Source organism: Podarcis filfolensis (assembly GCF_964270895.1).
Source record: "Podarcis filfolensis genome assembly, chromosome: 18".
NCBI lineage: Eukaryota > Metazoa > Chordata > Lepidosauria > Squamata > Lacertidae > Podarcis > Podarcis filfolensis.
This window is the reverse complement of record NC_139622.1, coordinates 10194262-10210518: the sequence shown is the minus strand read 5'-3', so window position 1 is coordinate 10210518 and position 16257 is coordinate 10194262. Positions and strand designations below refer to the sequence as shown.

Below are 16257 nucleotides of genomic sequence, written 5' to 3'. Positions count from 1 at the left end.
TATTATTTGTACCCCGCCCATCTGGCTGGGTTTCCCTAGCCACTCTGGGCGGCTTCCAACAAATATTAAGAATACATTAAAATCCCGCTTGTGGGTTTCCTATAAGGGACATATGCGTAAAAGTTTTAAAAAGGTAAAGGACCCCTGGACGGTAAAGTCCAGTCAAGGGCGAATCTGGGTTTGTGGCGCTCATCTCGCTTTCAGGCCGAGGGAGCCGGCGTTTGTCTGCAGACAGCTTTCCGGGTCATGTGGCCAGCAGGACTAAACCGCTTCTGGCGAAAGCAGAGCAGCACACGGAAACGCCATTTACCTTCCCGCCAGAGCGGTACCTATTTATCTACTTGCACTCTGACGTGCTTTCGAACTGCTAGGTTGGCAGGAACTGGGACAGAGCAACGGGAGATCACCCCGTAGCGGGCATTCGAACCGCCGACCTTCCGATCGGCAAGCCCAAGAGGCTCTGTGGTTTAGGCCACAGCGTTGCCACTGTGAAAACAGCGACTGCCTAGGTACATAAACGCAGAGAGCTGAACGTTGTCCGAAAACTGCATTTTAATAACAGCTCCTTAAGTTAAACCAGAGGTGAGAACCAGCAGCCTCGGGACCTAGCTTTTCCCCCTTTCCATACTGAAACACCCATCCCGACAAATGAACAAATGACGCCCCCCTCCCTTTCCTCTCCGTCCCCCCCCCGCCCCCGGACCCCCAGACACAGACAACTTCTGTTTCACTTTCCTGACAAATCAGCTCTAGGCACAAATCTAGTGGGAATTCCGTTCACAGTCACCAAACCCACGTCACGATGGAGCCTACGTCAAAACACCAAAATGAATCCGGAAGCCGTCGAGCCACCGCCCTACCCCACCCCTGCTCCCTTCACCGAGTTCATCAGAAGCCGGCCCCCTTCTTTGCGCTGCTCACGCTGGAGGGGCGCGGGGTCTGCCCGCGGGGCCCTGCTTTTCGCAGGCTGGAGAGCAGCCTCTGTTTGAAGAATCTCTCGCCGTACTTGAGTCCGTTCAGGTGCCTCAGCGCCGGGGGCATTTCCTCCCGCGAGACGCCCACGTAGACGGGGATGACCTTCGCCCCCTCCCGGTGCACCGCGTGGTCAAGGTTCCACTCGGCCACCCGCCGGCACCAGGGGTCGGCCACCGAGTGGGGCGTCAGGAGGAGGATGGCCACGCGGCTCGCCTGGATGACCTCGCCCACCGCGGAGAGCTCTGGCCGCCCCGCCACGTGGTCCTGGTGCTCGACATACCCTCGGAAGCCGTGCTCTGCCAGGAGCTGGCAGATGGCGGTGGCGACGGCGTCGTCATCCAGGCAGTACCAGAGGGAGAAGTCGTAACGGGGCGAGGGGGAGGTCATGGCCAAAGTGATGCAAAAATGTGGGGGAACGAAGAAAAACGGCAAAAAATAAAAAGCAGGCTAACCCTCCCTGTTCGCCCAGCCCCTGCCCTCAAAAGTCCACCTGTCCCAGCTTAGAAGGGAGAGCGCCCAACGGTAACAGCTTGCCTTAAGTCTGTGCGGACGAAATGAAACAAGGCCCCGGAAAGGAGAGCGGATGTCATGAAATCTGGGGAGGCAAACCGCGCCGTCGCCAAGGCGGCGTGGAACGGGGCAACTGCTTTGGCACACATTCACAAGACCGAGCACACAGACAGCGTTTGAGTGGCGTAGCTTATGCATGCTGGAGCCGCCGCGCGCAGCGGGGGCGCGATACGGGCCGGCCGCTCGGGGCGCTTGGTCGCTGGCCCGCCTCCCGGAGCGGGCGTCATCTCACAAGGCTCTCTGCTTCATCTCCAAGATCCCCTGCTCTAGAGTCGCTCCGGCCAGCTTGAGCTCCTCACACTTCTCCTTGAGCAGGCTGCAGGCGATCTGGAGGCGGTGGTTCATCTCCACGTACGACTGGGTCAGCCGGTAGAGGCGCTCGCGCTTCGCCTCGGGGTCTTCGTTCTTGGTTGGGGAGGGCAAATCTGAGCACAGGCGGATGGAGAGAGAGAGAGAGAGATAAAACAATGGAGGTGTGTTTTTCCAGGGTGGATGAAAATCAATGATTTTTAAAACGAAAAGGAGAAGGCGGATTTCTTGCATGGGACTCGAACCCACAACCTTGGGATTAAGAGTCGCATGCTCTACTGACTGAGCCATCAACAATAATAACATCATCGGCATGGCTTTGACTACAATTGTTATTCCTATAAAAGGTAAAGGGACCCCTGACCATTAGGTCCAGTCGTGGCCAACTCTGGGGTTGCAGTGCTCATCTCGCTTTACTGGCCGAGGGAGCCGGCGTACAGCTTCCGGGTCATTTGGCCAGCAGGACTAAGCCGCTTCTGGCGAACCAGAGCAGTGAACGGAAATGCCGTTTACCTTCCCGCTGGAGCGGTACCTATTTATCTACTTGCACTTTGACGGGCTTTCGAACTGCTAGGTGGGCAGGAGCAGGGACCGAGCAACGGGAGCTCACCCAGTCATTCCTGGGATTTGAACCGCCGACCTTCTGATCAGCAAGTCCTAGGCTCTGTGGTTTAACCCACAGCGCCACCATCCCCACAATATCAGCTGCTAAAACTAAAGCTGCCCATCTCCTCACAGCTGTCTACGTCTCTTCTTCTCCAGGGTTTCCCCCAAAGCAATCTGAGACTGAGCCTGGGTATCTTGCCTTTGCTCCTCCTGCTTCATGCCTCTCTTGGTTCTGGGAGGCAAGGCACGTGAACAAGCCCCATGGGGAAAGGGGGCTCTGGTTACCTTCGCTGGGCTCGGCCAGGAGGACGAAGACGGGGTCGTTGGGCTGGGCGCGCTGCACATCTTCGAGAATCTGCTCCGTGCTGGGGGGGTCGGGGCGTGTGGGCAGCACCACTCGCTTCTTGGCCTTGGAGGTCATTGCTCAGAAACAGATGCCGGCGGGGCACTGGAGGGAGAGAAAGGAGGGGTGGGGATCAGAGGGGGCGCTCGGAGAGAGACGAGGGTCTCGTCACAATGGGGATCCCATTGAGCAAGGCCGTAGCTCACCGGTAGAGCAGCTGTTGCTTTGGGTGCGAAAGGCTCCAAGGCTCAATCCCTGGCCTGCTTGCTTGAAGCCCTGGTGTGCCAGCCGGCGCACACAACAATAATTGATTATTTACACCCCACTCATCTGGCTGGGTTTCCCCAGCCACTCTGGGCGGCTCCCAACGGAATATAGTAGTAGCTCGGGTTAAGAACTTAATTCGTTCCAGCGGTCCGTTCTTAACCTGAAATGGTTCTTAACCTGAGACACACTTTCGCTAATGGGGCCTCCCGTTGCTGCTGCACCGCTGGCGCGCAATTTCCATTCTTATCCTGGGGCAAAGTTCTTAACCTGGAGCAACCACTTCCTGGTTAGCGGAGTCTGTGACCCAAAGCGTCTGTAACCCGAGGTACCACTGTACAGTGGTACCTCGGGTTACATACGCTTCAGGTTACCTACGCTTCAGGTTACAGAGTCTCCTAACCCAGAAATAGTACCTCGGGTTAAGAACTTTGCTTCAGGATGAGAACAGAAATCATGCTGTGGCAGCGCAGCGGCAGCCAGAGGCCCCATTAGCTAAAGTGGTGCTTCAGGTTAAGAACAGACCTCTGGAACGAATTAAGTACTTAACGCGAGGTACCGCTGTATTAAAAACACGACAAAACATCAAACATCAAAAACTTCCCTAAACAGGGCTGCCTTCAGATGTCTTCTAAAAGTCAGATACAGTGGTACCTCTGGTTAAGAACTTAATTCGTTCCGGAGGTCCGTTCTTAACCTGAAACAGTTCTTAACCTGAAGCACCACTTTAGCTAATGGGGCCTCCCGCCGCCGCCACACGATTTCTGTTCTCATCCTGAAGCAAAGTTCTTAACCCGAGGTACTATTTCTGGGTTAGCGGAGTCTGTAACCTGAAGCATCTGTAACCTGAAGCGTCTGTAACCCAGGGTACCACTGTATCATCACCACCAGCCAATCAGCCAATGGGAGTCATAGCCCTGCAATATTTACAGCGCCACCGATTCCGGATCTAAAGATATTTTGTCTCCCGGCATTGTTTGATCAAATGCAAATTTAATCTAAAGCAACTGGGGGCTGCAACTCCCGGTAATTTATTTCCAGATGGAGGGGAAGGCCTCTTCTCTGCTTCCCATAGTCCTATTTTATTGAGGACCATAGAACAGGGCTCATTTGAACAGGAGCTGCCGAGTCACAGAATCATAGAGTTTGGAGGGACCCCGTGGGTCATCTAGACCAACCCCCTGCAATGCAAGAATCTTCTGCACAACTTGAACCCAGAACCCTGAAATTCAGAGTCTGGTGCTCTGCCGACTGAGCCGTCCCAGCTTCTTTTTATTTTTATTTCATTTTTAGAAGGGCGACAGCTCAGGGGGCAGAGCTTCTGCAAAGTCCCAGGTTCAATCCCAGCCCGGGATTTCCAGGTTAAGGCTGGAGGGCTGCTGCCAGTCAGTGTAAGACAAGCCAGAAGGGTCAACCATCTGATTCAGCTTCCCATTTAAACCATCGCCTGATTCGGAGCCCCATGAGGACTGGAATCTTACTTTTTTAAAAAATAAAATAAATGGAAGTGTGTAGCATCGGTTTTGCATGCAATGCCACGGGATCTCTAGGTCGGAGGGGAAAAGACCCCCTTCCTGAAACCGCGCAGACTCTCGCTGCCATTCAGTGCTGACGGTCTGACTTGGATAACCCCCTCACTTAATTAAAACAACAAAATTTGCACTGGTCAACCAGAGTTTCCAGAAAAATCAAGCCACAGGAAGTATTTCCTGCAGTGGTCTTATTTCAATGCCCGTCAAAAACTGGAAGGAATCTTAACTTTCCCCTTTATCAGCGTGGTGGGTAAACCGCTGGACCAAATTGCCAAATCTCCCCCCACCCATCCTCACTCTGGCAAGCCTTCTCCCCATAACCTGCTCCCCCTCCGCAAATCCTTTCCTCTCAGTCCCTGTCTTCTCTCTGACCAGCCTCTCAGCATGCAAATCCACCGTGCGCTGCCCTAATAATCCTTCTGGAAAACCGCAGTTGAATTAAATTTGCGGATTCATGATGGGTGGGTGTGTGTGTTTTTGTGCCTGCTGCTATATTTTGGGTGGAAAGGGATTTTCTTGGAGGGGGGGAGGAAGGGAGGAGAGGACAATTGTACGGATAAATCCTATCTTCTTTTCTTTCCAAAAAATTCTCTGGTTCCCCCACACCCTCCCCTCAGGATGGTTAGAACGGACAGCCCATTCATCCGAAAGGGTTTCGAGAACATTCAGTCAAAGCTCTGCAGTGTCTGTGCAAAGAAGGGGCCCGATGCAAGACGCGTGCAGGGTGGGGGGGGGAGAGAGATCAGGGATATATATATATATATATATATATATATATATATATATGGAAGAAAAAGAAGAGAGAATATAACGGTTCTGCAGATACCACACCCACCACCCTTTCTGCAAACTGCAGCCTCTATTTTCTGTCCTCCGTCCGTGTCCCCCCCATCACTAAAACCGCCCCCCCTAACCAACATTGCTTTTCTTCGCACACCCCAGGGGGCTATTTTTCCTGTTCTTTACACTCCCCCCACCACAAAACCCCCCCCTCAATTTTCACCACCCAGCCCTGATTCTGACATCTCACCTCTCCCATCTCCATCATCTCCATCAAGACCTTTCCTGCTTCGACGCCAACCCCGCACCTCCCCGGTTTTCTCTTTACCTAATTCCCCCCCCCCCAAGTTTCTCTTCCCCCTCTCCCCAGATTCCTCCCACTTCCCCCCCCCATACACACAAGTCACCCCACCTAGGCGCTGTCAAACACACACGCCGCCTCCCGTCTCTAAGCCTCTCAAGGAACGTCTATTGCAGCTTATTCAGCGTCCCCCCCCCCAAAAAAAACCCCAAACAAACCCACACCTGGCCCTATTAGTTTCCCACCCTCTTTCCTTCAAACAGATCTCTTCCTCCATTGTCCCACCTGCACCCTTCTTTTACACCCCCCCAATTCCCTTCATCATCTGGGCTCTTTCTGCATCTCCACCTCCAATAATAATAATAATAATAATAATAATAATAATATTAGCACCCCACCATCAATTATTTCTATCCTTGTTCATTTCGTCCTGCTCCCCCCCCCACAAAAAACCCCAATATTCCACCCCATAGCAGCCTTCCCCTTCTCCTTTTATCAACCCCCCCCCATGTTATCTAACCATTAGCAGCAACCACAAAAGTCCCCCCAAGGGGGGAAAAATGCTTACTGCCTATCCTCTCCCCCCCCCAATAAAAACACCAATTTTCTCCCCTGTAGCCCTTTGGGGGCACTTGACACGTCGCCCACCCCCCACCCAAGACGAGCCCCGCCCCCCCCACAAATAGCCATAATAGTTCCTGCGCCCCCCCCAAAAAACCACTCCCCCCAAAAAAGCACCCACTTACCTCTCCCCCCCCAAGTAGGACCCGTTTTCCTCCTCCCTTCTCTGCCCCCCAAGTCAAAAGCCCCCACCCCACATAATTTGAGGCCCCCCCACATATTTGCGACCCCCCCAAAAAAACCCCATATTATACCCCCCCAAAATAGGACCCATTTCTCCCCCCCCACAAGTCCACAAAGGTTTAACCCCCCCCCAGGTTAACACCCCCCCCAAAAAACCCTCCCCCTCCCCCCAGGTAGCCCCCCTTCCTTCCTCACCTGCTCTTCCTCCCTCCTCCTCCTCCTCCTCCTCACCTCTATCCCTCCCTCCCTCCTGGCCCCGCCCCTCCTTTGGGCCCCGCCCACTTCCTCCTGGGGAGGGCAGCGGCTTCCGCTTTCCGGCCGCCGCCGCCTCACTTCCGGTGGTTGGGCTGTTTTTCTACGGAGCGAAGCGCCGCTCTATTCCTCCGGCGTGCGTCTCTATGGCCCCCGCAACGCCTTCCTCTGTTGCCAAGGCGGGCGAGCTGCGGATGGGAGCGTAGAGCTAGGAAAAGGGAGGAAAGGGTAGAGGGGTAGGTCTCGCGGCGGAACGGCGAGACCGAATGAGAACTTTGCCATTCTACAGTTGCCATCAAAAATGTTCCATTGCAAATCGGGTTTATTATCAAAATGCAAGTGGTTTCTCCCCAAATTCAGCTGGAAATGCAACTTTGCTCCTTGCAGACAGCTGGAAGTCTGCGCATTTTGATACTAAACATGATTCGCAAAGGGGAGGAAGGGTTTGGGTCATTTTTGATGGCAACTGAATGTGAAATATATTGTGCGTATATCTGCGTGTGTATTATGTATATTTGATTGACATGTTTGATTGACTTTTTTCAGAAGCCAAACATGCTCCGTTTTGACTGCCACACCTCCGTTTTGAGTGTTACACTGAGGTCTGTCTGTTTTTGCTATTTATTTTGCATTTTTGTTTATGGCTTTTTTGTTTTTGTGACTGTGTGGAACCCAGTTCAGCTACTGATTGATCGTGTAACATCAGTACATTGTTTATTGCTTTCATTTTATGGATCAATGCTCATTAGATAGTAAAGTTCATGTTAAATTGCTATTTTAGGGGTTGTTTTTAAAAGTCTGGGATGGATTAATCCGTTTTGCGTTCCTTTCTAGGGGAAAGCGAGGCTTGGTTTTGGAACGCTCTGGTTTTGGAACGGACTTGCGGAACGGATTAAGTTTGAGAACCAAGAGACCACTGTAGTAAAAAGCACAGGCTGTTCAGGAAATCACTCTCCACAGTATCCAGCGATTTATGTTTATTTTTTGTGGTTTTTAAAAAATGCAATAAAATAATTTAGAGGAAGAAGAGGAGGAGGAGGAGGAGGAGGAGAAAAATGACAGGGACTATCCTGCACGGTCGAGGTTTTTATTGGCCAACTTTTACACCAAGGGAGACATAAAAATAGAAAACAAGGTCCTTTCCCAGCAGCCAACCGCCGCTTTCACAGCTCTCCGCATCAAAATGACCGGACCTTCTTCAGTTTGTTTTCCTGCCAAATGTTCAGCTTCCGCAGCTTCCGCCAATATTCGTGGGTCTCTGGGTCCAGCTCCTCCAGCTTCTTGGGGGGCCCAAGGTACATCTGGAAAAGCCTGGAAGGTGTGATAGGAATTTTGAGGTCTTAGATATATAGCAATGTTCATAAGCGCACGTACATAGATCAGCACAGGAAGACCGACCTGAAGCCACTTTGATTCCTAAACTGAGCAAATGTTTCTCTGCAAGGTCAAACTGGAAAAGCCTCCCCATTGTCTTTTCCTTCACAAATCCTGTCTTAATGGTATGTCTGTGTTTGAATAGGGTGTGAGCCTGTGACCTGGCCCAGGAACTAAGTATTTATCACTACAAAAGAATGGCCAGGCTCCCCAGGCAATCCAATCAAGTAACCTGCCAGACAGGAGATAAACAAGGACAGGAGAAAAACAATATTCAGATTTCTGTTTTAGACCTCCTTTTCTGTGATGTAGGTGTGATGTATCTGAGGGGTGGTCTTAGGTTACACCCCTTCTGTGATGTATGTATGGTGTTTCTGGGGGTGGTCTTGATCTACAGGGTGGCAATTTCAAAAGTCTTTATAAGGTCTTGCACACCATTTTCCTGGGTCCCTCCTCTCTCCTGCAAGTGAGGGGAGCACCCTGTTGCAACACATCAATAAAGGCCAAGCCTACAGGCTGCTGTTTTGCTCCAAGTAATCCTGGTTGGTGTCTTTGTTTTTGTCCAAGGGAGCCCTCAGATTTTTTCCGTTAACATAGATAAATGTGATGGGGTGAGCCGAGAAAGTGTGAACTGGTGTGACGGTCGAGAGCGCATCATTGCGCCTAGAGGCTAATCTTCCCTCGGTAGAATGATGGATCTGGCGGAGGACACTTAACTCTTGGCTTTGCCTAAACTCAAATCCTGCTGGTCTAATATCCCCAGCACTGCAAGATCCCAAAAGCGCCTGAACTAAAATGTTCTATCCAAAACTTCCCTCTTGTGGTTTGTCCCCACAACAGCTACTCGCTTTGGGTTTTAGTAAAGCAAACAGTCTAATTTGTCAGCGCCTAAATGATATTGGAGGGACGTGGGTGGTGCTGTGGGTTAAACCACAGAGCTTAGGACTTTCCAATCAGAAGGTCAGCGGTTCGAATCCCCGCAGTGACGGGGTGAGCTCCCGTTGCTCGGTCCCTGTTCCTGCCCACCTAGCAGTTCGAAAGCACGTCAAAGCGCAAGTAGATAAATAGGTCCCGCTCCGGCGGGAAGGTCAACGGCGTTTCCGTGCGCTGCTCTGGTTTGCCAGAAGCGGCTTAGTCCTGCTGGCCACATGACCCGGAAGCTGTATGCCGGCTCCCTCGGCCAGTAAAGCGAGATAAGCGCCGCAACCCCAGAGTCGGCCACGACTGGACCTAATGGTCAGGGGTCCCTTTACCCTTTAACTTTAAATGATATTGAGCGTCAGAACAGCTTGGCCACAATAAGGACATTTTGCCCATGGCATGACTGTTTTCCACCTTCCCATTTCGACTCTCCAGCACCCTATCTGCATCACCTAGCAATTCCAAAATATAGACATGTTTTTACTCTCGCAAGATTGAATGTCTTGCCCTCGGCTGGACTTGAGGGACGATTCCAACAGATCCCGCACAAAAAACGTCCCTGTGGAGACGGCGGTCCCGAATCGGTGGCACATGCCCTTCTGGCTTGCCCTCTTGATAAAGGCTTGAGGAATGAGATTATCACCCCTCTTTTATTGTCCATCCCGGGTTGCCCAGCCACTGCCCCAGTGTCCTTTCTCTTGACAGATCAAGATGAGCAGGTGACGGCAAAGGTGGCAAGCTTTTTCGCTGGGGCAATCAGAATAAGATCCACTATTTGACTATTGATTCAAAACCTTTACTTGTATGCTATGGATTCAGTATCAAAAGTATTCTTGGCTACCAGATATATTTCAGGCATGGGGGTGGGGGGGCAGAGACCTTTCCGAAAAAGCTGTTCCTCTGATTCAAAACAGGAAATCTGAGGTTCCTCAATGCACCGCCCCCCCCCCGAATCTCTATCTGTTTGCACACATCCTGTGGACTAGAAACTTGATTTGTTAATTTTAAAAAAATAATGTCTGCATTTCTACAGAAGGTTGGCTCTTCGTCTGCCGCAAACTCACCATTCCGGATATTCCGAGTCCGGCTTCAAAACTACCTCTGGGCCTTCTTTGTAGATGTTGACTCCCACGGCATGGGTGGTGAGGATCGCGGCGTCTTTGCAGACTTCGGGACCCTTCATGTCTTCTTTGCTGGGGCCTTTCCCTCTGATCTTTACACCTGGATGAAAACAGCAAGAGAAGGGAAATGATCCTTAATGAATTGGGGGGGAAATGTTGCCTCCATTGTCCTTGAGGTTGCTGGGAACGGACCAAAGAGGAGCAGGTCTTAAAATTGGTTGGGAAACAAAAGACCTCTATGATATACTGGGCAATAGATATAGGACATAATATAGATTTTTAATCTCTGGGGGGAACTCTGGAAGAGTGATCTGAAGTCTACAGCATGTTATTCCTTGAAGGAGAACTACCTGAAAATGATTTACACATGGTCTTTTACTCTGAGTAGGCTTCTTAAGATGTATAAGACGGAATCTGATAAGTGCTGGAGATGCAATGAGAATGAGGGTACACTATCATATGTGGTGGACCTGTAAAAGGGTATTGGGGAAATAATTCATAATGAATTGAAAAAATATTTTTTAAAGCACCCCCCCCCCAAAAAAAACCCAACAGAGTCCTTTCTGTTGGGGATAATTCAGATGAAATTCTCAGGTGTCAAAAAAGGCTATTTATGTACGCAACAACTGCGGCCCGTGTTTCGTTAGCCCAAAAATGGAAAACGAGCGACTAAAGAAGAATGCCAACTTAAGCTGATGGAATATGTGCAGCTTGCGGACCTAACATATAGAATAAGAGAACGAAGAACATACATTCAGAGAAGATTGGAAAACGTTTCCTGCATATATGGGAAATGATTGTGTACAGCTGAAAAGGCCGGCAGCATTGAGAAAAATTCAACAGTGTAAACAAGTTTTGATGGAAGCAATAACGGAGAACCGAATGGTATAGTTTTTGTAAAATATATGCAGGGATTTATGATATACACAATGAACCATGGAAAGAGAAAATGGGAAGTCACTGATATCTTAAAGGTAAAGGGACCCCTGACCGTTAGGTCCAGTCGTGACCGACTCTGAGGTTGCGGCGATCATCTCGCTTTACTGGCCAAGGGAGCCGGCGTACAGCTTCCGGGTCATGTGGCCAGCAGGACTAAGCCGCTTCTGGCGAACCAGAGCAGCGCATGGAAACGCCGTTTACCTTCCCGCCGGAGCGGTACCTATTTATCTACTTGCACTTTGACGTCTTTCGAACTGCTAGGTTGGCAGGAGCAGGGACCGAGCAACGGGAGCTCAGCCCGTCATTGCGGGGGATTCGAACCGCCGACCTTCTGATCGGCAAGTCCTAGGCTCTGTGGTTTAACCGACAGCGCCACACACGTTCCCACTGATACCTTAAGGATGTATAAATGAGTATTTTAAACTGCAAAGCAGGAAACTTAATAAAAATTATATGCTGTATAAAAAAAACAGCAAGAGACGATCACTTCATTTACTCAATCCACATCCCTCCTTCCTTCTCCAAGGAGCTAGGCTTGCCTCCCCTTGCAACAAGCCTGCAATGTGGGGTGCGGCGCATGGGGAAAAGGAAGGAAGCAGAACCTCCACAGTGCGGTGCAGTCTACCTGCAAATTGGCCAATACAAGGAGCTTGGGGGGTGGGCTTCCTGGAGAGAATCTGACCAGCCAGGAGACTGGGCTGGGTGGCCCCCCTTTTTGGGGTTGGTTGGAGGGGGTTTTCGGGGAAGGGTTGCCGTCTGACCATGTGCAGAGTTCCCCCAGCCAGCCTCCCTTTTAGGGGGAAAGGAAGGAAGCAGAACCTCCACAGCGCAGTGCAGTCTAACTGCAAATTGGCCAATACAATACACTACAACAAAACACATTGGCCCTCTGACCATGTGCAGAGTTCCCCCAGCCAGCCTCCCTTTTAGGAGAAAAGGAAGGAAGCAGAACCTCCACAGTGCGGTGCAGTCTACCTGCAAATTGGCCAATACAATATAATACAATACAATACAATACAGTACAACAAAACAAAACACATTGGCCCTCTGACCATGTGCAGAGTTCCCCCAGCCAGCCTCCCTTTTAGGGGGGAAGGAAGGAAGCAGAACCTCCACGGCGCAGTGCAGTCTAACTGCAAATTGGCCAATACAATACAATACACTGTCTACCTGCAATAATGTCTACAGTCTACCTGCAAATTGGCCAATGCAATACAGCACATTGGCCCTCTGACCATGTGCAGAGTTCCCCGAACCAGCCTCCCTTTTTGGGGGAAAGGAAGGAAGCAAAACCTCCACAGTGCGGTGCTGTCTACCTGCAAATTGGCCAATACAATACAACACATTGGTCCTCTGACCATGTGCAGAGTCCCCCCAGCCAGCCTCCCTTTTAGGGGAAAAGGAAGGAAGCAGAACCTCCACAGCGCAGTACAGTCTACCTGCAAATTGGCCAATACAATGCAATACACTGTCTACCTGCAATAATGTCTACAGTCTACCTGCAAATTGGCCAATGCAATACAGCACACTGGCCCTCTGACCATGTGCAGAGTTCCCCCAACCAGCCCCCCCTTTGCAAAGCCCCCCTCCCGGGATCCTGGCTTACCGCCGGCCTTCTTGGCGTAGTTGCGGAGCCCCGGGCCGGACCAGAGGACGCTGCGGGCCGGGGAGAGGCGGAGCACGGCCCGCAGCTGCAACCCGGAGAGAGCCATGAGCGCGGAGAGGCTGCCCGGGCTCCGCGGAGGCGCACGGAGTCTGCGCGGGAGCCGGAGAGCATCCTGGGAAATGTAGTCCGCTTCTTTGAATTTTTTTATTTTTTTGCAACGCCGAATGCAATTGCGCTGGACCGCCTGTTCCTGATGAGGTGGCTTGTTTTACTGATAACATTTTATTGATTTTCAAAAACAAAAAAATAAAATAAAAACAACAGTAAAAAAATATAGACAAATTTTTATTATTTTATCTTATTTTTTGAAGTTGTGATGAACTCTCTCTCTCTCTCTCTCTATATATATATTGTACATTGCAATTAGCAGAGACTCCTGATAATGTGTCTTGTTTTATTGATAACATTTTATTAATTTTCAAAAACAAAAAAACAAATAAAAACAACAGTAAAAAAATCATAGACAAATTTTTATTATTTTATTTTATTTTTTGAAGTTGTGATGAACTCTCTCTCTCTCTATATATATATTGTACATTGCAATTAGCAGAGACTCCTGATAATGTGTCTTGTTTTATTGATAACATTTTATTAATTTTCAAAAACAAAAAAACAAATAAAAACAACAGTAAAAAAATCATAGACAAATTTTTATTATTTTATTTTATTTTTTGAAGTTGTGATGAACTCTCTCTCTCTCTATATATATATATATACACACACACACACATTGCACATTGCACATTGCACATTGCAATTAGCGGAGATTCTATGGTTTATTTGTATTGGCTGCACAGGGTGATATAATCCAATATTAGAAATACTCAGAGTAGACCTATTGATGAATTCCAGCATTAGAAATACTCAAGAGTTAGAGCTATTAATGGAGACTCTAGCCCTTAAATTATATTGGCTGCATAAATTCCAGTATTAGGAATACTCGAGAGTTAGACATAATGGAATTAATGGAGACTCTAGCCATTAAATTATATTGGCTGCATTTTGTTGTTGTTGTTTAGTCGTTTAGTTGCGTCCGCCTCTTCGTGACCCCCTGGCCCAGAGCACGCCAGGCCCTCCTGTCTTCCACTGCCTCCCGCAGTTTGGTCAAACTCATGCTGGTAGCTTCGAGAACACTGTCCCACCATCTCGTCCTCCATCGTCCCCTTCTCCTTGTGCCCTCCATCTTTCCCAGCATCAGGGTCTTTTCCAGGGAGTCTTCTCTTCTCATGAGGTGGCCAAAGTCTTGGAGCCTCAGCTTCAGGATCTGTCCTTCCAGTGAGCACTCAGGGCTGATTTCCTTCAGAATGGAGAGGTTTGATCCTCTTGCAGTCCATGGGACTCTCAAGAGTCTCCTCCAGCACCAGAATTCAAAAGCATCCATTCTTCGGCGATCAGCCTTCTTGATGGTCCAGCTCTCACTTCCATACATCACTACTGGGAAAACCATAGCTTGAACTATACGGACCTTTGTTGGCAAGGTGATGTCTCTGCTTTTTAAGATGCTGTCCAGGTTTGTCACTGCTTTTCTCCCAAGAAGCAGGCGTCTTTTTATTTCGTGGCTGCTGTCACCATCTGCAGTGATCATGGAGCCCAAGAAAGTGAAATCTCTCACTGCCTCCATTTCTTCCACTTCTATTTGCCAGAACGTGATGGGACCAGTGGCCATGATCTTCGTTTTTTTGATGTTGAGCTTCAGACCATATTAAATTCCATGGACAATAACAACACAAAAAACAGCGGCCATTTGTTGTTGACAAAGGACAGCTGGACATATAAAGGGCCCCATTACCTTCAGTAGCTTAGGGTCTCATCAAACCTAAGTTCGGCCCTGGAAAGGGTTCATGCGGCCCCCGTTAAGTTTCCAACGAGGGACCCTCGCTCTCAGGCTCTAAAAGGGCCCCTATCCGACCCTGTCCTGTGCATTTTCTTCTAAGCAGGACGGCGCAATGTTCTGGGTTTGTTCCGATATTTTAAAATTAACAATAAGGATAACGTTCAACTCTGGGTCTTGTTAACGGGAAAATCCGAGGGCTCCCTTGGACAAAAAACAAAGACGCCAACCAGGATTACTTGGAGCAAAACAGCAGCCTGTAGGCTTGGCCTTTATGGATCTGTTGCAACAGGGTGCTCCCCTCGCCTGCAGGAGAGAGGAGGGACCCAGAAAAATGGTGTGCAAGACCTTATAAAGACTGTTGAAATTGCCACCCTGTAGATCAAGACCAGCCCCAGAAACATCATACATACATCACAGAAGGGGTGTAACCTAAGACCACCCCTCAGATACATCTCACCTACATCACAGAAAAGGCGGTCTACAACAGAAATTTGAATGTTGTTTTTCTCCTGTCCTTGTTTATCTCCTGTCTGGCAGGTTACTTGATTGGATTTCCTGGGGAGCCTGGCCAGTCTTTTGTAATGATAAATACTTAGTTCCTGGGCCAGGTCACAGGCTCACACCCTATTCATATCTTAAATGTGCCCTTGAGACAGGATTTGTGAGGAAAGAGACAATGGGGAGGCTTTTCCAGTTTGACCTTGCAGAGAAAACATTGGCTCAGTTTAGGAATAAAAATGGTTCCAGGTTGGCCTTCCTGTGCTGATTTATGTATGTGGTTGGTTGGTAACTTATGAACATTACCATATATCTAAGACCGTAAAATTCCTGTTACACTATCCCTGCCAAAAGGAAGGTCTGTTTAAGAGAAGGCCTTTTCCTCGTCGATATTTTGCTGCCAGGACATGAAAGACAACGATGCCCCGTCATGGATTTTTAAACGGAATCTGATCCCCCAGCTCCCTAAAAGGCAACTTGATCTGCTTGCAAAGAGATCTTCCGAAAGCCCGGTGAAAGGAAGCAGGTTAAAGAGGAGAGAGGCGTCTTATTACGACCAGAAAGAGCGCGTGAGAGAGGATTCGCTCCCCGGTTTGATCTTCAAAGCAAATTTCGTCACAGAGGGAGCTTCTTAAACCCCAAACCGTCGCAGGGGTATCTTTCTACCCCCTTCGAAAAGATCAAGCTGATTCAAGTAGGTTTTTGCTTTTCAAATGCATGTGCGTGCGTATATATTTTGATCAAAGCAATTTGCAAGCTTCTGGGTCACACTGGACTCTTCTCCGCGCTCAAAGGGGCCACCACCGCTCTCTGTTTGACCCGGTGGAGGGTCAAGCTAATTCAGGTAGCTTTTGCTTTTTGAATGCATGTGCGTGCATATATATTTCAATAAAAGCAATCTGCAAGCTTCTGGGTCACATAGGACTCTTCTCTGCGCTCAAAATAGCCACCACCGCTCTCTGTTTGACCCGGTGGAGGGACAAGCTGATTCAGGTATGTTTTGCTTTTTGAATGCACGTGCGTGCGTATATATTTTGATAAAAACAATCTGCAAGCTTCTGGGCAACACAGGATGCTTCTCCGCTCTCAAAAGGGCCACTTCGGCTCTCTGTTTGACCCAGTGGCTGATCAGTCTTTTGGAGGCTGGTGGGAGCACCGTGCAACCAAG

General features: G+C 49.4%; 3 protein-coding genes across 5 annotated transcripts in view; 1 reads left to right on the top strand and 2 right to left on the bottom strand.

Moving 5' to 3' along the window:
- Nucleotides 1-534: 534 nt before the first annotated feature.
- On the bottom strand, nucleotides 535-6763 carry LOC310753591 (UPF0449 protein C19orf25). Of its 3 annotated transcripts, none has more exons than XM_083595000.1 (3): nucleotides 6680-6763; nucleotides 2746-2908; nucleotides 535-1970 (listed from the first exon to the last, which is right to left on the bottom strand). In XM_083595000.1, the coding sequence occupies exons 2-3, from the start codon at nucleotides 2879-2881 to the stop codon at nucleotides 1774-1776; spliced, it is 333 nt and encodes a 110-aa protein (XP_083451126.1). In that variant the 5' UTR covers nucleotides 2882-2908; nucleotides 6680-6763; the 3' UTR covers nucleotides 535-1773. The 3 variants fall into 3 exon arrangements, with proteins under 3 accessions (XP_083451126.1, XP_083451128.1, XP_083451127.1); XM_083595002.1 differs by lacking the exon at nucleotides 6680-6763 and adding an exon at nucleotides 5630-5644; XM_083595001.1 differs by lacking the exon at nucleotides 6680-6763 and adding an exon at nucleotides 3010-3235.
- A 1046-nt stretch (nucleotides 6764-7809) lies between these two features.
- MRPL54 (mitochondrial ribosomal protein L54) lies at nucleotides 7810-12849 on the bottom strand. The gene is made up of 3 exons (XM_083594991.1): nucleotides 12698-12849; nucleotides 10096-10252; nucleotides 7810-8047 (listed from the first exon to the last, which is right to left on the bottom strand). Exons 1-3 carry the CDS (start codon nucleotides 12801-12803, stop codon nucleotides 7915-7917), a joined length of 396 nt encoding a protein of 131 aa, XP_083451117.1. The 5' UTR covers nucleotides 12804-12849; the 3' UTR covers nucleotides 7810-7914.
- A 2464-nt stretch (nucleotides 12850-15313) lies between these two features.
- The window catches only part of GAMT (guanidinoacetate N-methyltransferase), a 215843-nt gene continuing 214899 nt past the window's right edge, over nucleotides 15314-16257 (top strand). Inside the window, exon 1 of the mRNA XM_083594898.1 lies at nucleotides 15314-15362. Within this exon, the coding sequence (XP_083451024.1) occupies nucleotides 15329-15362 (34 nt within the window). The 5' untranslated portion in view covers nucleotides 15314-15328. The remainder of the gene's footprint in view (nucleotides 15363-16257) is intronic.